General features: G+C 44.8%; 1 protein-coding gene across 3 annotated transcripts in view; it reads left to right on the top strand.

Annotated features, from left to right (window-relative positions):
• Positions 1-20,974, top strand: part of Epb41l4b (erythrocyte membrane protein band 4.1 like 4B) — a 130,134-nt gene that overhangs the window by 94,659 nt on the left and 14,501 nt on the right. For 2 of the 3 annotated variants that reach the window (XM_026391142.2, XM_026391140.2), the window contains exons 16-22: positions 92-297; positions 2,239-2,357; positions 6,957-7,082; positions 9,988-10,055; positions 12,844-12,942; positions 18,475-18,652; positions 20,480-20,557. In XM_026391142.2, the coding sequence (XP_026246927.2) occupies positions 92-297; positions 2,239-2,357; positions 6,957-7,082; positions 9,988-10,055; positions 12,844-12,942; positions 18,475-18,652; positions 20,480-20,557 (874 nt within the window). Of the gene's footprint in view, positions 1-91; positions 298-2,238; positions 2,358-6,956; positions 7,083-9,987; positions 10,056-12,843; positions 12,943-18,465; positions 18,653-20,479; positions 20,558-20,974 lie in introns of all 3 variants that reach the window. The other variant, XM_077797951.1, reaches the window with a different exon arrangement.

The following is a 20,974-nucleotide window of genomic DNA, read 5'->3' as shown; positions in this document are numbered from 1 at the left end:
TGGTATTTGACGCTGAAAGATCATCTTTCGAAACCCACCGGATGATCAAGATGTTTTGCTTTTCTAAATCCTGACTCTGTCGCCACCACAGCTACCCGCTCCCCTCCCCAGTGCTCAGCCCCTCGGACCGGCTGCCCTTTGGCATCGAGGAGAACGGGGGCACCCCGTTCCCCCCCAAGGCTTCGGGACGGCATCACCGCCAGCACCAGCACCACTCCAACTACGGCCTGTCACTGACCCTGGAGAACAAGGAGGGGCCCTTGAGGTCCCCGAACTCCAGCAGCAAGTCCCTCACAAGTGAGTTGGGGGAGGTGGGGGACTCCTGCTATGGCAGGAGTGGCTTCTCTAGCAGCTCAAGGCAGACCCTTCCCAGGCAGCACGGAAGGTGATGCTATGCTGGTTACTGGGTTTGGATACCGACAGAGAAGAGCCTGATGCCTTTAGGCAGGGGCACTTGGGAGTCATAGTCTCCACTGTCATTACAGGGTAACCATTGTCCCCCAGTCCTCTGCGGGTACAGTATCCAGCCCCAGCTCAGGCAGTAGGAAGGATAAAGAGGGCAGGGAGGTGGTGGCTGGAACTGCCACTGTCCTAATTCCAGGGAAACCTGTCCTGCCCTCTTTCTGACATGGGACTTCTGAGAACAAGGTGGTGTCAGGTGGACCATTGATTCGGGTCCCCATCAGAACTCCGCTAGTCATACAACGACAGAGCGAGGTTCTCTCTCTTCCATCTAATTTTAACCCGCAGGCTTGGATTTTGTATGTCTGCTATTTTATTTTTATTTTTATTTTTTTAGAAATTGTCTTTTATTTTAGCAAGGAATTTGCCTCTGGTGAACTGGGGGAAAGGACTAGTCCTCGATCTGGTGCTAAGGCAGAGTCAGGCGGTGTTGCCGCTGGTTCCTGCTGAGGAGCGGGGTCCCTTGTGGTGCCTCTTCTGGGGATGGGGTGGAGGTGAGGAGGTGAGAGCCAAGGGCACGGCATGAGCCTGGGAGCCGGTACAACACCACGATCCCCTCCTTCATGGACCATGGAAAGCAGTTCTGGGTCAGCTGAGCTGGATACAGGGACTCGTAACCCACTTGTGTGAAGACTGAGCTCTGTGCCCACATCGCTGCCCCAGCTGCCCATGCCGAGTCCCTGCCTCATCTTATATCTGGGTAATCGTGGCAACCTCCCGATGGGCACCTCCTCCAGCCTCCCTGAAAAAGCTGCCAAATCTACCGTCACCAGATGGCTCTATCCAGATGCCTTAAGGCCTGGCAAGAGTTCACTGTCCTGGGATGAAGGCCACCCTGCTGAGCCTGGCCACACACAGACCTTCATAACCTGGCTCCTGCCAAGGTCTCCCACCTCCCCCACTCCTTAGCACACTCTGGCTACACAGAGCGCCTCTCCTCTCACCGAATGCTGTGCCAGGTCTGTCCCTTGCACTTGTTGCCTCTTCCTAGAAGGCTTTTCTCTGTCTTGGTGAACTCCTATGCATCCCTCAGGAACCAGCTCAAATGTTATCAGTGAATCGTTCTTTATCACCCTCCCACCAATCCAGGCTTTGGAGTGCCTTCTCTCTCGTTCCTATCACGAATGATGACTTTTGCTGCTTTTTATTTGAAGTATCTGTGCATGTCTCTCCCTTTAGACCAGAATTGTGTCTCATGCATCTCTTTCTTTCAGCTTCCTAGATCCCGATGGCCTATTAGCACAAGTTTTACTTTGTAATGAATATTTAATATATCAGTGAGTAAATTCAAGCTAAAGGGAGAAAAGGTGTTGCCAACTAATCCCCAGTGGTACAAAAAAATCGAAGTCAGTGGATTTGATTTTAGAAACATAACATGGCTTTTAAGGGCACATTTTTGTGTCTCTTAGACTGAATACTAATCTTTCTAGTTTGCATAGAGCTTTTTCACTTTTAAAACACTGGTATATGAATAACCTCACTTAATGTTCACAGCAACCCTACAAGGTATATAATTTTATTTTCATTTAAAAATGACTCTGAGGCTCAGAAAGGTAAAGCACTTTAGCCAGGCTCACCCAGCTCCTGGAGCTGATGGGCGGGGGGCAGTCAGACCTTGAAACCGTGACCTCAGATATTCTCACAACCCATCAAGCAAGAAGACAAGGGGGCAGGCAAACAGAGTACTGCGGGCCAGGATCTGGCGAGTGTCCCTTAGCCTCTATAGCTGTCTCTCCTTTGACCCTTCCTTATTCATCTTCCCTGGCTGCTGTGTAGAACTGAGTCCTGGACCACCTGCCCTGTTCAGTGAAGCTGCTGCCCATCTGAAGAAGCTGGAGCTGGAGACGGTGAAGGCTGCTGGACCCTGGCCTGCTCTGCACATCAACATTAACAAGGTGCCGGTGCCCGGGGCTCTGCATGAACAGGGACTTGGTGCTCATACCAGACCTGGGCCTGTTAACGGGGCCTGCCTGTTAAACCTGCCTGTGCCTGGAGGGACTTCTACCATCTTTTTTGACTTTTTGGCTCAGGCTGCTGTCTTTTAGGAGCAAAACTTCACTTACCTTCTTGCTGGGTGAATTACAGGGCTGGGCATTGCCCAATAGATCATGTTCCCCTGGATCAATCTTCTCCCTCTTCTTATTCTCTTGGTTTTCAACTTTTCTTCAACAATACACATGATAAATGGGTTGAATACGGGCTTACCCAGAGTTGGACAAAATCTATAACTATTTGCAGTGAAATACAGCATATTGAACAGCAGGGAACTCACAAGCGCTACAGTCATTTGTAGTTGCCATGACCATTGGTAGGATATTGGGGACAGTGGCTTGCTCGGGGTCAAGGCATACCTGGAACACCTGTGCACTACAGAGCATTGCCCTGGAGCTCAGCTATAACTTATAATAACTTCCCTTTTTTATCCTCCATTCAGAGAAATACATTAGGGGGCTGGGAGTGTAGCTCAGAGGAGAGCTCATGCTTAGCACACACAAGGCCCTGGGTTCAATCCCCAGTATCAAAAACAGAAAAGAACAGGAAAGAAAGAAAGATTAGTAAGCAAGAAACCTAGGTCAATGCGATTATCCAGGTAACTCTGATGCTGTCCCAATCTATGAACAGAGCATATTATTTCACACTATGATTCTTTGTCATCAATAGAGCATTTCTTGCAACAGACCTCACTTGATAGCATGATATCAAAATTGGGAACTCTGGCTTGGATGGCTTTTAAAGTTGTTTTTTTTCCCCAACCTTAAAGATGGAGCATCTTCTGTTTGTTCTTAGATGACCCCCTGGGATTATTTAATGATGAGAAGTCATTTTCACTACTCGGTTCCAAAGTCACACCCAGAATTATCACAGGAATGTGAATGTCATCAGATTTCCAATGTGTAAACAATTTGTATCAACAATTTAAATATGCATCTGATCATTTCTTTATTCCCAGATGACATCTTCCAACAGATGGCCTATTTCCAACTCTAATAATCCAAAGGCCCAATTGGCATCCATTTGTATGTTTTGAAATATTGAACGATAAAGTGTCTTTCCACGATTCAAGCTGAACATAAAATATCAAGTATGATAATTCAGAACACAGAAAGCACAACATTCTGGGACCTTCCTCCAGACTGGACTTGTTGTTTTGTGATATCCCATAGAAATGCCTTTTTCTGTGTGTGTGTGTGTGTGTGTGTGTGTGTGTGTGTGTGTATTGGGGGGTACTGGGGATTGTCCCATGGGTGCTCTACCACTGAGTTATACTCCCAGACCTTTTTATTTTGTTTTCCCCCCAGGGTCTCACTAAGTTGCCTAGGGTGGCTTTGAACTTGTGATCTTCCTGCTTTGGCCTCCTCAGTAGCTGGGATTACAGTCATGTACCACCATGCCTGGAGAGAAATGCCTTTGAAACAAGAAAAAAATTATATAATGTTGCACAAATTTTCCAAAATTTATGTCGGTCTTTACCTGAGTCAATTCATAAAGCTGAACATTATTGCTCTTGCTTCATCCAGATGGGACAGGAATGAGATGGCACGAATTTTATGTCCAAAAAAAGTAATTTAGAATTCCAAAGTTCTGGGGGGAAATCGTTGCTGAATTGCTGTTCTCTTCTTATTTTAGCAGCATTTCGTTTCTTTAAGTAGGTCTTCGGTCATTACTGTCAGTATAACCACATTCCCTCAAGCAATTGTCAAAAAACCTCAGATGGGCTTAATAACTAATTTCATTCCTATATTATTCCAGAAAAATTAGACCTAATTAAAAAATTAACTCTTCACATATCAATGAAAACATCCATTTAATATGGAACAGATATCTTTACGTATCAGGATTTATAAACACAAGATAAATTATCCAAAGTCTATGCTACAAATCTTACCTTTTAAAATGCAAGTTATAAATAAGTTAGTGATTTGCCTAAAGGAGAAAACTTAAGTCCCTCAGGATAATGAATCTAGTCAAAAGAGCCAGTTCTTCAAGCACAACTAGATGGCTTAGGGTCATTACTGTTCTCCCATCCAAAGTAACTTTTTGTTATATTTTCTTTTCTAACCAAAGAATCTGACATGAAAGTGTCATTTGTGTCTTTAAAAAATTTTTTCCTTACTTGAACATCCTGAAAATCTTGTGAATAAAGAGAATGAGACTTGGGCTGGGGTTGTAGGTCAGTGGTAGAGCACTTGCCTAGCATGTGTGAGGATTCTCAGCACTGCATATAGATAGATAGAGAGATAGAGAGATAGATAAAAAATAAAGGTCCACCAACAACTGAAAGACATTTCTTAAAAAAGAGAGAGACTGAATCAGAGAAGGCAAGGGGAGCAGTATGGTGGTGTGGTTAGAGCTCTGGGCTGCGTCTGCCAAAGCCACTGTTCCTGAATGTGAATGTTGGCCCTTCTGCTTATCTCCTGTGTGATCTTGGACAAGTCACTTCCCATCTCTCTGCTTTGTTTTTCTAATCTATAAAATGAGGATATTAATCCTCTGGTTTCTGTTTATATCATATAAATCCTTCACCTTTTATAAAAGTGGGGAGGATAATACTTGTACCTACTTCCAAATGGGTGGAACAAATGAGAGGATTAAGTGAGACATGCATATGAAATTTATAGTCAAGGGCTGACCCATAGTAAGCTCTCAGTAAATGTTACCCACTGGAGTTATTTTTCTTTTTATCATCATTATCATCATGTGTGTGTGTGTGTGTTTGTGTGTGTGTGTGTGTGTGTGTGTGTACATGCATGCGCTGGTGGGAAAGGAACCCAGGGCTTTGCACACACTAGAGAACACTCTTCACTACTGAGCTACACCCCTAGCAACCTCACTCTCTTTTTATTTTTAAATTTTTTTTAAAGAGAGAGGGAGAGAGAGAGAATTTTAATATTTATTTTTTAGTTCTCGGCGGACACAACATCTTTGTTTGTATGTGGTGCTGAGGATTGAACCCAGGCAAGCACACTACTGCTTGAGCCACATCCCCAGCCCCTTACTCTCTTTTTAAATGGTACTAAGAAGGCAAAGCTGAGGAGCAGATCTGGGTTTTTTTGCCTCTGCCTGTTCTGGCATTATGTGAAATTGCTGCCTGCTCTCACATAAGCTCCTCTGTGTGTCTGGCGGTCCCCCTGGGAACCTGTATACTATGTTCTCTTTTCTTTGTCAAGTGGTGTCTGTCAGCCAATTGCCTTGTGCTGCCTCTATGGCTTTTATGATATTGCTACTAAGAGTACCAAGGTGCTCAAGAGGACTTTCAAATTAGTGACCAAATAATTTGGGGACATGAAGAACTTGAGGGCTTTAGAACATCTCCTTCTTGCCCTCGTACAGGATGGCTGACATGATATTGGTATTGCTGGATTGTGGCAATCACATGGTTTTGTGCTTTCTTATTAAATGCATATCTCTTCTGATGATAGCTGTATATCATCATAATTGTCCTCAGTAGGTGTTTAATGGACACCTACTCTGCATCAAGCACCATATTAGTGCTGGGGTATGCAATGGCCATGATAGGTACAGTTTGCTAATAAGACATTATTTCCCAAAAGTGGTGTGTGTACCATTAAAGATGAGTTGGGGTTACCCATGTGGATAAGTGCTTTTTATTTTAATTATTATGGAAATGTCATCATGTCTATAATAATACACAGAATAGTTACAAAGCCTAAGATTTCAAAGATATCATTGCTTTGAGCATAGTTCAAATATGAATATTGTCCCAGGGTGCCCTGGGATCACAGGAATTTTAGGTACATGTTCAGATAACACTCGGGAGATGGTAAAAACAGTGAAGGTGGTACTAATTTCCAAGATGCTCTGCAATACTGTAACACGGGCTGGGGGTATAGTTGAATGGTAGAGCATGTGATTATCCCTGGGTTCAATTCCCAGCCCCCTCCAAAAGAGGAATATAGATACAAATTCCTTGTTAAGAATCACAGTTTTAGGATAGGACTGGAGATTTAGCTCAGTGGTAGGGCACTTGCTTAGTATGCACAAGGCCTTGGGTTCAGTCCCCAGCAAAACACACACACACACACACACACACACACACACACACACACATACACACGCACCAGTTTTTAGCAAGAAAAAAAATTTATTGTAAGAACATCCACAGATATTTTGCACTCTTTCCCTTGACCCTACAAATTACAGTGTTGGCTTTCTGTGTCAGAGTTGCGGTTGTGGGGAGAATGAATAGAGAAGTGGAAGCCCTAGCCCCGTTCTGCCACGGGCTCCTGCCGCCTGACCCCTGATGATCCCCTTCCTCACCTTCTCAGGTCTCACACGCAGCTCCTGATGTGTCTTCTCCCTCCCTCATAAGAGGATGAGTGAACCCTGGGGCACAGATGCGTGGAGCTGGTGGCTTATTTGCCTGGATACTTGGATCTGTATTCTGTGCAGTTGCAGCCATTGGGAAAGTTAACGTGCATGTTTTGTTTTGTTTTCTGCTTATAATCCATCATCTGGATTTTGATCTGTCTCAGGCCGAGGAAAAGAAGGTCTCTGAGAAGACTCTTCAGACACCCCTGTTGCCCTCGCCCGTGGCAGATCACGTGAAGTGCAACATTCTGAAAGCGCAGTTAGAGAACGCTTCCCGGGTGAGTGCCCAGGTATGCGGAGCCTGGCTCCCTTGCGTTCAGGTTACAGACTTCCTCCACGCCATCAGGAGGGACCCAGACACCACGTCATTTGGGGTCCAGACTGGAGATAGGAATCAGGCCTTGGTAGGTGAACTGAAACTTTCGTAGCAAGAATTATTAACTGATATCCAGTTATTAATTAGGTATGTGTGAGTCTTCAGGAGAGCTGGCCCAGCCCCATGGATTCAGCAGGTCAGGGTCGGGCTGAGGAATTGGCATTTCCAACAAGTTCCTGGGGCCACACTCGGAGTCACACTGTTCTAAGGAACTAGAAAGAAAAACTGCAAGGAAGCACTTTCCAGCTCCATGGCCCAGGGAATGATGTGCTGTAAATATTAAAATTTAGACACTCAGATGAAATTTGGATTTCTTAGTAAGAGTCCCTGCAGCCAGTGCTGGTGTCTCTGAGCTGGAGTAAGAAACCCATGTGGCCTGGAGGAACTGCCACTGCCCAGGTGAAGCAGCCAGGCTGGGGTGACTCACAGAAGCTGGAAACAGACAGAAAAGAGCAAGTTCTTCCCCACTAGCGCCCCCTATTGACATGTCCTATCCTGAAGCCAGCTGGGAAAGCAGTTAACTGAATTTGCTGGTTCTGCCTCGGGTCCACCAAGTAGAGATGCAAAGAACAAACTGGAGATGAGAGACGACAGTTCCATAACTCTCATTACCCACCACTAGCACCCCTAACAGACCTCACTGGTTATATGCAGTGACCACCATACTCCCTGTGACCCTAAATGCAGCCTCAGGATTATCTTCTATACAAAAGGTCTTCCAAGGAGATACCAGTCAACAAGGTTGTCACTCAAGTAGAAATCCATTTGTCATCCCTGCCCTGGAACCAGTATATGAAAAGCTACAGTTGTCCGTGAGCTCACTCACGAACTTAGTATTTATGCCTATGTTGCTGAGGACAAAGTAATATTCAGTAATCTCTTATATTATTATTTCCATTTATTTAGCAATCTGAGTAATTCAGATCCTTCCAGAACATACCATGAAAACCCAGAAAGGGCTTACAGAATTTCTTCTTATTTGGGAACTGTGATCCAAACAGGAAGCAGTAAGGTATAGAATTTAAGTTTCAAAGTCAGGTGGCCTGGATTCGAATCAGTCTACCATGCTTCAGCAGCATCACCTTAAACTTGTTCCTTAATCTGAGCCTCGGTTTTCTCAGGTGTAAAATGAGGAAAATGGTATCTAACCACCTTAGGTTATTGTGAAGACTGAATGAGACCATCTGTGTAAAGTACCCAGTACCCAACACAGTGCCTTGCCCTACCATTGTGTGGATATTGACAATAATCACTACAGATCGGGCATGATGAAGTTGTAAGGGGCTCTGATTGTAGGTAACAGTGGTAGCACTTTTTATAGGATGACCATGTTGACCTTCTTCTCATTGCATGTTAGATATTAAAGTTATTGTCACACATTACCTTTGTCTTAATCCAGCTATCTTCATCATTTTAGAGTATGCCATTTTTATACTGTCGTGGAATAAATAAAACTAACATATTCCAAGTTTACAAAGCTGCTTTGATCCACTCTAGAAAGCTCTATCATGTGCCCAGTGGCCCCATGCTGCACACATTATCCGAGGAGGACTGTGTTTCTGCACCAGTGAGGAAGTACAGTGTGTTGGAAACTTTTCATTCTGCAAAATGGAGAAAAAGATGAGAAATAGATATGAAGAAAAGAGAGCGCCCTAGCCAAACAGACAGGGTGGAAGGGCAGGAAAGGAGGAGAGAGTGAGATGAACTCAATAATTTCAGAGCAGCGTTTCCCAAGATGTCATTAGGTGCACCAGCCCTCTAGGAGGCTTCCTGATTGTTCTGGAAATTCTGCTCACTACATCCCCTGAAACAGTCCCAATGCACACATCTTCTAATAGGTTCTGAGAAGTCCTGCGGCAAAGAAACCTGTTTTAGTTTCCTTCACACCTGATTGGTCACAGAACACTTTGTGAAACAGTTCCCGCTATTATCATAGAACTGGAGATGCTGCTGAGTGTTCACGGGGAAAACAGGGACCTGCCGTAAGAACCCCTGGCTTAGAGTATCCCGAGGGGCTGTGGGGGAAGGGTTGTGCATTCCCCTAGAGAGTTAGGTCTGAATTCCCTCTTGGCCTCCATGTAGAGCAAGGGTGTAAGGAAAAGAGTCAAGTTCCAACAGGGAGCCAGGGCTGGATGTGTTTGGCACCCATGCAGGCCAACCGGGCAGTGCCCTCTGAGCCAGGGTCCGAGCAGTACCATTCACTGTAGGCTTAGAACAGAGGCCCAGCTCTGTGTGCTGTGACAAGCATGAGGGCTGTGTCTGTCATCAAGCACTGTGCGTTCTGCTGGCCTGGCAGGCTGAGTGGGTGTCCCTTCCTCCGCTGTCATTCTTTGGAACTCACCAGAGGGAAGAAGACAAGGCTTCTGTCAAAATCAAATGATGTAATTCCTCCCAGGCTTGTTCCACTGATGTGAAAGAACAGATTCCAGATCCCTTTGTAAACTGTAAGGCTGTGTGAGCATACAGCTGGTAATTATTCCCCATCTAAACTGTGAGGTGAGCCAGTTGTGGGTTTGGCTTTTCCCACACCATCCCTTTCTCATTCAAGCATGAGCTGGCACGTAGCAGGTGTTCAATAAAAGTAGGAATACAATAATTGATTGCATTTGAATAATTATGTCTTAATCCCCATGGAGGAGAATGACTCAAGAAAACACATTTCTGTTAACTTACATGAATACCAGAACAAGGTTTGCTATTGACTGAATTCCCTCTTTGGTCCACCTTCACATTTCTATAATCCTTAAAATGTGGGAGACTTGAAAACATTTTTTGCATGCCAAGAGATTCAGTTTGGACTAACCCGTTTTGTCTTACAGATTGGAAAAGAGGAATCGACATTTGTAAATATCAATAAGAAATCCAGTCTTCAGGACACTAATGTAAGGTCTGTTGCTTCTTGTTCGAATGGGGAGATGATACTCGGTGTAGCCAACATTATCTTCAAAACATTGCTGACATGGGAATTAGCTGATAATTTCCTTCAGAGAGGGAAAATGAAACTAAGGGAATGTGAACCTCAAAGGCCCACCTCAAACAACTGCTGCTGAGTCTCAGATTTAATACCACTACCTGCCATACCAACAAAGAATTTTACACACTTGGGTTGTCTCATAACATAGAGTTATGACCTTGTCATGTGCCCAGATCAGTAGCAACCTATAGATCATGGCAGCTTCAATACCAGCCTGTTGTCTACAAACATCTGTAGGGGCTCCCTAGGGTAGAGTTTCCCCCAAAAATGTCCAAGGACAACTCCATCATCTCTTGTTAAAGGCACAGACTTTTGAGTCCAACTCCAGGGCTTTCAGATCCTATTGGGTGGTGGTGGAGGGGGGATGCTGATGGGGACAGAGTCAGCAATTTTACAAACAGCTCAGGTGTATAGAACCACTCCCTTGATGCCCAAAGTAAAAGTTAATATTCTGGGGCTGGGGTAGTTGCTCAGTGGTAGAGCGCTTGCCTAGCAGGTGTGAGGCACTGGATTCAGTTCTCAGCACCACATATAAATAAATAAAATAAAGGTCCATTGAGAACAAAAAAATATATATGTTTTAAAAAATCTAACATTCTGGGCTGGGGTTGTGGCTCAGTGGTAGAGCGGTAGCCTAGCATGCATGGGACACTGGTTTCGATCCCCAGCACCACATAAAAAAACTAAATAACAAAATAAAGGTACCATGGTAAACTAAAAATATATTTTTAAAAAAAGTTTAACATTCCTTTTTATCACCTTATGATTTCCAACCTATGTTCTTGGTATAAATCTGTCTTCCACCAGAGACACCTTACCCTCTGGACATTCCAAAAATTCAGTTCATCTCTTTCCACCCTCCTCCATCATCCTCCACCTGTTTTCCCATCTTGATGACTTTCCCTTCTCCTTACCCTGGCCTGAAAACCTCCTGCCTCATCCCCTCACCTAGTTGGCCACCATATCCTATCAATGTGGCTTTCCTACTACTGCTCACATCCATCCTTTCCTCTCCAGAATCACAATCCCTACTGACTCCCAGCCCTCGTGACTGACCATCCTGGATACTATCCCGACAGTACTCTAAGATGCCCTGGCCTCCCTTCTCCAATGTCCCCTTCTGAGCACTTTTCCAAATTGCACCTGACTATGCCACTCCCCTGCTTAAAGCCTTTAGAGACTGCCATTGCCTTCAGAGTAAACGCCTCAGCCTTGGGCCCCTGGTGACATGGCCCCTGTCATCCCTTACTTTGTCACCAGGACCTCCCTTGTCAGCAGTTCCAGTGCCCTACATTCAGCCAGGTCTCCACACTGTCTCCCACCTTGCTGTCTTGCCTCCCTGTGGTTAGGAGGACACTTCTCCGCGAAGCTTTCACAGATATCAGCCATTCTCCCCAAGCAGAGGTCTGAGCCCCTACAAGGCTAAAATCTTCCAAGGACCACGTTCAGCTTCCTCGGAGCTCCCAGCCTGAGAAGCCACTGACTTCAGGTCCTCATTTGCTCATTCCTGTGGTTACTCAGCCAACATTTATTAGGCACCAGCCACATACTGATCACAAAAAAAAAAAATAGGCATTGGATAGAAGAAAACACAGAGGCTCAGAAATGTTCATTGACTTGTTGGGGTCCCTTGCTGAAGGTCTCAATTTGTTTAGAGGCTCCTTTGGTGCTAGAAAGTCATTAGTGACTTCATTCGGGTGTGATGGCACATGCCTGTCATTCCAGGGGCTCTGGAGGCTGAGGCAGGAGGATCATGAGTTCAAAGCCAGCCTCAGCAAAGACGAGGTGTTAAGCAACCCAGTAAAACCCGGTCTCTAAATAAAATACAAAATAAGGCTGGGGATGTGTCTCAGTAGTCAAGTGCCCCTGAGTTCAATTCTTGATGCCTTCCCCTGTCCCCAAAAGAAAGTCATTACTGACTTTTAATAAATGAATTTAGTGGAGCTGAGGATGGATGTGTGGCTCAGAGGCAGAGCACTTGCCTCCCACATGTAAGTCACCAGGTTTGATTCTCAGCACCACATAAAAATAAATAAACAAAATAAATATATTTTAAAAATGAATTTAGTCATGATCACTTCAAAATATTTAAAACTTTTCCTTAAAAATCACTGTTTTGAGTGGGGCCTACCAGCTGTCAGGCATAAATGACTGAGGAAAGATAAAATTAAATTTTAACATTTTCATATGTACATAGAATTAAAATGTTTTAGAGTAAACTCTAATGGGCTTCTGGTTATGCATCTTTCACATAAAATATACTATGCTGCTTTATTTTCTTGAAATGTGTACTGTGCTATATTTAAAATACATAGCTATCAGATTAAAAGTAAAACTTTTAAGGAAGTCAAACTGAGTTTAGTTTATCCATTTTACTGGCAAAACCTGTTTATGAATCAAACACTCATATTGTGGGGTGGCTATGTGGGACATGGAAATTTTATTTGGTTCCCCACTTATATTTAGTTCCTTGCTTGCTATATTTTCTTCCCCATTATTTTTGCTTGTTGGTTGGTTGTTTGGGGTTTTCTGTTTTTAGTTGCAGTTATTAAATCAGTAGAACAGAAAGGCAAAAATAAATGGATTTCTGGACTACCAGTGTTATTAAGGTATGAATTCACTGAAAAAGCAGTCTGTTTGGCTAAAACGAGACCATAAACCTTTTTTATTGGTGGTATTCTCTTTTTTGGTATGTCTCTAGAAGTCCTATCCCTATACGTGTGGAAACTGCCCAACCAGCTGTGGAAAAACCGGAAATCAAGCCTCCCCGAGTGAGGAAGTTAACAAGACAATATAGTTTGTGAGTTCTGTATTGCAAGTTTTTCAGTTATAACCTCACTGATGCTCAATGTATTGGTTATAAATGTTTCTTAACCCTTCATACCATTTCCAGAGAGAGAGCCATTCTCCAAATTCTGTTTATTTCCAACTTGGGTCATAATGGGACCAGAACTTTCCCCCTGAAAACATACATGTATAATCATTATTGACTGCTGTACAACCAAACTACTCCCAAACAGTCCTCAGTTATTGCCTCCCAGTTGTGGGGAGCTAGAGTCCAGGCTTGGCTTCCTTGGCTCCTCCTCTGTGTCAGGATCTCTCACAAGACTGAGTTCAAGGTGTCAGTGAGGGCTGTGGTCTCATCCGAAGGCCCCTTCCCATAGTTCCTGGTACCCAAGGGCATTGGGCCAAGGTTATCTCAGTTGTAGTCACCCAGAGAGGGTGCTAGCAAGGTGAAGGTCACAGTCTTGTAACGTGATCACAGAAATGACAACTTATCACTTTGCCACATTCTATTCATGAGAAGCAAGTCACTAGGTGCAGCTCATACTCAAGAGGAGGCATACATGAGGGCCTGAATACCAGGACAGGGATCCCTGGAAGCCATTGCAAAAGCTGCCTCCCCTGACATAATAGTAAATGGTAGCAAGGTCTCTCAGCAGAGCTGGAGCTAAGCACTGAGCTCTCTGTGAGACCCGAGGAAGGAGCCACATTCCACCAGGGCCCACCCGCTTCTTTTCAGCTCAGCCTAACAACGGTCTCTTGGCTACAGTGTGCACTGGATTGTTCTAGGCATTGTCAAGGGAAGAGCAAAGTGTCTTTGACAATTCCCATCCAAAGAGTCACCGTGTATTGGTGGCAAAGGCCGAGTGTCAAATCCAAAATGGAGTTACAATCCAAAAAAGACAGAAAGGTGTTGTAGTAAAGGTGGTGGTTGATAAGTTATAGTGGTCGTCCCAATGGTAGTTCCCTTTTCTTGACCTTGGCTTTGGGCCGGGCAGTGCGCCTGGGCATGATTTGGTCAGAGAGCTGCAGGGATATCTCCAGATGCAATGGAAAGCATGGGGGCTCTGGGGCTGGAAGGTCTTCTTTCTGTTGGAGCCCTGGCTGGTTTACAGCTATAAGCTCTTGGAAAATTTATTTTTGAGCTATTATTTCTGCATCTGCAGAATGGGTGTGCTAATGTCTACCTCAGGGATTTTGTGGGGGTTAGCATAGGTAAAGGCCAGGCCACCGAAGGGCTCTCTTTCCTTTTTTCCCCTGGAAACTTCTGAGAAAAAGTCCAAGTTTGTGGGTCTCCAGAGTGTGAAAGTGTAGGGCATGGAGGTGGCCCCAGATGCAATCCTCAAACAGCTGTCTCAGTGCTATCATTTGCATCTTGTGAAAAGAGGAAAAGGCATGCTGGGGGAGGGGGATTAGTACAGACACATCCTACCTCATTAGCTTTAATAGAAACTTCCGGATAATATAGCAACTGCATTTCCTAGGAAAACCAAAATGAATAGGGTTCAAATAATTAACAGTCCTAATGATCTCCGGGGAACAAATTAGACCGTTAAAATCTGCTTCCCCAAGGATAAGGCTGGCGGGATTTGCCTTTCCTTTTACATTTTGAAACTCGAAATGTCATTATCACCCATTTGGGATATGTAATCATGTTTGAAATAATGACTGACTGCTAGATGGCCCGGAAGGAAAGAAAATTTCACTCACTCACCAAATTGGCTCTTTGAAGACAACCCTTTTCAAATCTGTAACTTAAAAGCATGTTTATTAAACTGCCCCCAAATATTCTGTTTTGAAAAAATCAAAGAATGGCAGCATTTCCCCATTAGTAGAAAATAGCAAATGTGTAATGGATGGGATTTTTTTCCAATGTTACCTTTCTTTCCCCCAAAAAATAGTTCTTCAATCTCCCACAGTGGTTACTGCTCATTTGCTCATCTGTTTAACTCCTAGAGGTTGATAAAGTTGACAGGCAAGTGGTCAAGAAACACAGATGGAAAAACTCAGATTTGGGATTGTCTGGAACCATTTTCTGTGTTATCCTTTTTGTGTGCAGATGTATGTGCTATCACAGTTTTTCTGGCTCTTAGACCTGAGTTATGTGTATTCAGACGTTAGCTGCTTTACCAAGGCCATCGTAACATTCAGGTGCTCTGAAGGAGTTTTTTTTTTTTTTTTTTTTATAGCTCCGCAGAGGTCAAGGCAGGTAGAAGCGTCATCTTTATATTTATAGCCAGTAGGTTTTAGAAAATGGCTAGCAAAGCAGGCAAGGTGGTACATACCTGTGGCCCCAGCTACCCAGGAGGCTGAGGCAGGAGGATCTCTTGAACCCAGAAGTTCCCGACTAGCCATGGGCTGGAAAGAAAATGGTGAGCTGTTTTATCGTTTTCCAGGAATATAACTTTGCTACTTATTTGAACACAGTGAAAAAAATCTTTAAAGATTCAGTAAATGACACATGGAAGTTCAAAGAGAAAAGTAACCAATCCCCCAGAACCATGACATCAAAAATACCAAGTAGGGAGTGAGGATATAGCTCAGTGGCAGAAATCCCTCTTAGCATGGGTTCATTCCCAGCACCACACACACACACACACAAAAAAAAAAAAAAAAAAACCCAATATACAAGTGTTCACAGCAGATGATTATTACTTTAGACATGCTTCTGTGCATATTTTGTTAAAATATAAAAAAAAATAATTTCAAAACAAAGCTCTACACATAAAATTTTATTTATTAAAATGTTATTTTGTGGCTCTGGGGTTGTGGCTCAGTGGTAGAGCACTCACCTAGCATATGTGAAGCACTGGGTTCAATCCTCAGCACCACATAAAAAAATAAAGGTATTGTGTCCATCTACAGCAAAAAAAATAAAATATTAAAAAATGTCATTTTCTGAATTTAACATTACTGAATTTTAGATATATTTCTTTGTCATAAGATCTAAGTTATGACAAAAGATTATAAAATCCCATGAAAAATTTGGAGCTTTTCAAGTTTAGACAGTATTATTCGACTTCCTGCTGTGAAAGATGAGCTATGTTTTCTGAAATGGCTTTTTGTGTAAAAATAAATAATAAATATGCTCTTAAGAATACAGTTCTTTTAAATGAAGTAAAAGAAAAGAAATTACCCCACTCCTCCACTTAACTAGCCAGATTACCAATTTTTTTTTAAATGAGGTAAAAAAATTTAACTCCTCCACGTACCCAGGTTTGTGACTTTGATCACATGAAATCACATCTGATTCTCTAAAAAATTGGAGATCAAATCACAAGGTTTTTGAGAAAATTAAATGGGCACATGCCCAAATAACTTACATGACCTGCTTTATCTGTGTGGTTGCAAATATGTGATCTCTTATTAATTTTTCCACAAACTTGTTAAAACCTTACACCTCCCCTTTTTAGTAATGAATCTTAAATCCTCCTTGAGAGTCTTTTCCAAACACAGACTGATCTAAAATCCTCCAGGGCCGATCTACACTGCACTGTGATCTGGGGCCATGTTCCCCATGAGGCCCACTACCCAGGGACCATCAGGAGGGACCGGGCACAGGCCTCATTTGTGCCCATCAGCCATCTTTTATCTTTACTCTTGAGCTCAGCTATCGTTTTGAAAACTCAACCCCTATGCCAGGATGGCTTCAGGGGGTGCTCCAGTAGAGACAGTGTGCCGGGGGTCCCCAAGACCATCCTCAAAGATGATGACTCACTAGAAGGACACACAGAACTAAGAAAAGCAGTCACACTCACAGTTACCATGTGTAACAGTGAAGGAAACCAGTTAATATCAACAAGAGAAAAAGCCCAGAGGTGGAGTCCAGGAAAACACTCCCATTGCCCTATCTCTGTAGAGTCACATGGGCAGGGATTCATCCTCCCAGAAATAACGTGCAACAATAATATATGGGAAGTATTACCAACCAGGGAAGCTCACTGATGCAATGAAAAGTGGTTTTTATTAGGGGTCAGTCACGTAGGCATGGAGCGCCCATATGACTGACCTTAGCTTATTAAGATCAGACCACCCCCACGCCTGCCTCAGATCAGACTGATACAGCATAGTCCTAAAACCCCAGGTATACAAATCCAGGTGTTTCACCATATAGCACATTGAGAAATAAACTCTGACCTGGCCCAAGCTGTTGGGTACACAGACTCTCCCCAGGCAGGATACCCCAGGGCCCAGAGGGTGTCTCCCAGGAGCTGGTCAGTGCCCGTGGTTCCTCTGGAATGTAGGGAGTTTGAACATCTCAGGCCTTCTGAGTTAACTCTACTGCACAGGCAGGAAGCTGGCAGGTTAGCAGCTAGGAGACTTGTCTTAATTTCTAAAAGTTGGAGAAGATATTGTCCACGCTAAGAACGGGGAATCAATGGCACTGCTCCAGTGCCGTGCCAGAGTAACCAGGTCAGAAGGGGCTACCAGGCTTGGCATATGCTGTGGGACATCAAAGCTTCCTTCCAAATCCAAGCCTGGAGATAAGCTGCAGTGCCAGGCCAGACTTCCCCTCCACTGTGGTGGCTTCCTGTCAAGTCCTTTCCTTCCCAGGTCACCTCCTCCCCACAGAGAGGTTCTAAGACCAAAGCTACTTGGCCCCCAAACAAACACTCCTCCCCTGTAACCAGCTTGTTGCACCCAACAGACAGTTCATACCTAACAAGGCCACAAAAGAGGCTATTATGCCTTTGGCTCAAAGCAGTAGGTTTCTATGAGCCTTGTGTACACCTGCCTAAAGGCCACCTCTCCAAATAATAGCCTTTGCTGTGGTGGTTCCTCGAGAAGCTAAGCAAAGAAGTAGCATAGGACCCAGCAACTCTCTCCCTAGGTGAAATTCCAATCCAAAAGAATTGCAAGCAAGGAGCCAAGCAGGTATTTGCACACTCGTGTTCATAGCAGTTGCAGAGCTAGAAGACAAAGGAACGCAAGTGTCCATCAACAGATGCATGGACAAGAATATGTGGTACACCCACACAGTGGATTCTTCACCATAGAAGAATGACATCTTGATACATGCTACAACATAACATGATTGTGCCTTGAAAGCACCATAGTGAATGTGACAAACCAGACCCAGAAGGACAGAGGTGGTTCGATTTTGCTTCCATAGGTGCCTAGAGAAGGCAAATTCATTGAGACACACGGGGGAATAGATGCTTCCAGAAGCTGTGGGGAGGCAGCCACAGAAAGCTTTGTTCAGTAACAATACAGAGTTTCTTTGGGGTGGATGTAAAGATTTGGGGGATAGGTAGTGGTGAGGTTACACAAAACTGTAAATGTATTTAGTGCTACTGAACTGTAATGTCACGAGGACTTAAAATGATAATAGCACTTTATATGTATTTCACACAATTTTTTTTTAAATGCCTGGTGAGTGACAGAAAATCCAGCTCAAATTTGCTTTGGTATATAAAAAAGTCAGTGTCTCTGACTCTGTCCGCTGGATGTCAGGTGGACGCGTGTTGAGGGAGCCCCCGCCCCAGCCTCCCTGCAGCCCGTGTGTTATTGTAATGAGCAGAGCTTCATGTGCTTTTAGTAACCGCAGTGATGAAGACGACCTCCCTCCAGACCTGGCCGAGGCGGTGGGCGTCACCACAGCCCCAGCCACAGACTCCACCACAGCTGCCACACAAGCCTCAGTGCCACTGGTGTCCCCCAAGCTCCAGAAAGTCAGCTCACCTCACAAGTCAGAAGGCAAGAGCCCACTGTCTCCAGCGGCCAAGGTATGGCAGAAGTACTAAGGGTTAACCGCTATGTGCTGGGCAGGCAGGGTCCTGTTGGTGAGTGGCATTCGGTGGGGGCGCTTGAATTTTGCATGATCCTTTTGTGTATTCAGAGTAGAAAATGGCAAAACATGTTTTCATGTACCCTGTCCCCGAAATATGAAACAGCCATTTGTGGGACACATGCTGTGATCTAAAGCCACATACACTGTACTTTCAGAGCAATTTAAATGAATTCTTGGAGGCAATTTTGGTTTAGAATATCATTTTACATAAGCTATCACTCTACTGTAATGACAGCAAGAGAGAAACGCCCCCCCCACACACACACACACTCCATGATGGACAAGTTGAAGGAATAAAAACAGACTTATCTCCATCCCATTCCTTTTACAAGATAAACCGTGTTAATAATTTGAAGATGGGAAGTTAATAATTTGAAATTTCAGTTTGAAATTTCAGAAAATTGCCAGAGATGGGAATGGATAGTAACAAAGGCCTTACCTGAGACATTTCCCTTGGTTTTCTCTGAGTGACCTTTAGCAATTGGTCACTCTTTGGCAATGGGTCCAAATACAGACAAACCTATTGCTGTCCAAGTGGCTGCTGAGTCAAAGGTTGTCTTGGTCCATGCACCTGCACGAGGAAAGGTGTGCACGCAGGGCAGTTGTCCTGAAGGCAAGACCAGAGCTCTGATCAGTTCCCAGGTGCTCCATTCACAAACCTTGTGACTGCTCACTTCCAAAGCTGTTTTTCCTCCAAGACTCAGTTGCCTCCTCCTAAGATGAGAAGGTCTGCTCCTTCGTCCAGCCCAGGGCCTAGCATCCGGTCTCTGAACTGGATGCCCGAGGCTTCTGCAGTTTCCAGGGTGACAATTCTTGGCAGTATCTACATAGCAATAGTCCAGGCCCATATCCCGCATGACCAAGGCTGGTCTTTCCCTGGTCCTTTCCCCAGGAGTCTGGACCAGACACAGGAATGTGGCTGACCCCCGCAGCCAGTGACTGGCTGAGACTGAGGTTCTCTGCATTTCTGCAGATCACCTCCTGGCATCCTAAGTTGGGTGTCTCTCCGCAGCAGGGAGTCCTCTTATAACTTGGTCTCAAGTGTGGACACAGGCTCCCATCACAGATCCTCCAGCTGGTTAAACCCAGGCAGAAATATTTACAAACAGAAGGGAGTGGTGCTGGGGAGGCAGGGAAAGCAGGTGACATCCTTCCCAAGGCCTCAGGGCTCCCTCTCCTGGCCATCTCTCCCCTTAGGGCCCTGCTCCTGTCAAGTCAATGGCTCCTTGTTTTTCCTCCCCTCGAAAGGGCCTCGAGATCACCCATGCAGCTAAGACCCCAGAGCAGGAGGGACAAAACGTTTTCCAAAAACAAGGAGCAGAATGTTCAGAGGTGCCACCCCCACACCGTGAGCATCTTCCCCTTTTTTTCCTGCAGATCAGTTTAGCTCCTAAAGGCCAATTGATCCTCCCCTGCAGGACAGCCTGCTCTCTCGATATACATTCAAAGGACTCTTTAAAGCCTTTTCCCAAAAGACCAATCAAAGAACACTCAGAAAACTTAAGAAAAGTTGTTTTCAGCTCTAAAAAGGACACGTCCCCACCCCATGCCCTACTTCTATCCATAAAGATTCCAGAAAAAAAAATCGAGGTTCAGTCTCAACATTTTGTACACTGATGAGCGAGGGAGATGTGGGGGGTGGGCATCCTGATGAGCTCAGTGTTAGCAAGTGGGTAGAGGGGAAGGGGGAACCACCATCTTTCTGGTGCATTTGCTGCCAATCCAGAGGCGTCGCTAACAGGGGATATCTTTACCTTTGCAGAGCCCCTCTGACCGGGGAGGGACCTTTACCTTGGAGCCTGGAGATCTCCTGATGGATTTCACAGAAGCTACTCCTCTGGTAAACTTCCTATTTTTCTAAAACCAGAAAAGCCACAGCCCCTAGCAACATCTTGGCAGAGATCTGGGTGGAGAGTGCTTCTAGGAGGGCCCTTCCTCTTATCTAGGAGGCACAGGGAGTACCTCCTAGGGTGGGGGTTCAGGCACCTTGGGTCCCACACCTCTCAGTCCTGGAGGAAGGGCTGCCCCTCTTGGGGTGGGGGGCCCACCCTCGCCTGTCTGCTGCTCACAGGGCTTCTCCGTGCTTGGGTCTTGGCTTTGTGGCTTCCTGGGCTGTGCCCTGCATGCCCACCCATCTCTTGCTCTTGCTTCCACCAATCTGTCTGGTCTAAAACAGTGGCTTGAGCCTGAACCCTGGCTTTCCAGGCCCCTTGTGCCTCTGACTATCATCCATCTTCTGCATTCAGGTCTCCCCTTG

The sequence above is a fragment of the Urocitellus parryii genome, chromosome 4 (genome assembly GCF_045843805.1).
Source record: "Urocitellus parryii isolate mUroPar1 chromosome 4, mUroPar1.hap1, whole genome shotgun sequence".
Lineage (NCBI taxonomy): Eukaryota > Metazoa > Chordata > Mammalia > Rodentia > Sciuridae > Urocitellus > Urocitellus parryii.
The sequence above is the reverse complement of the archived record's forward strand: the minus strand, read 5'-3'. Positions and strand labels throughout refer to the sequence as shown.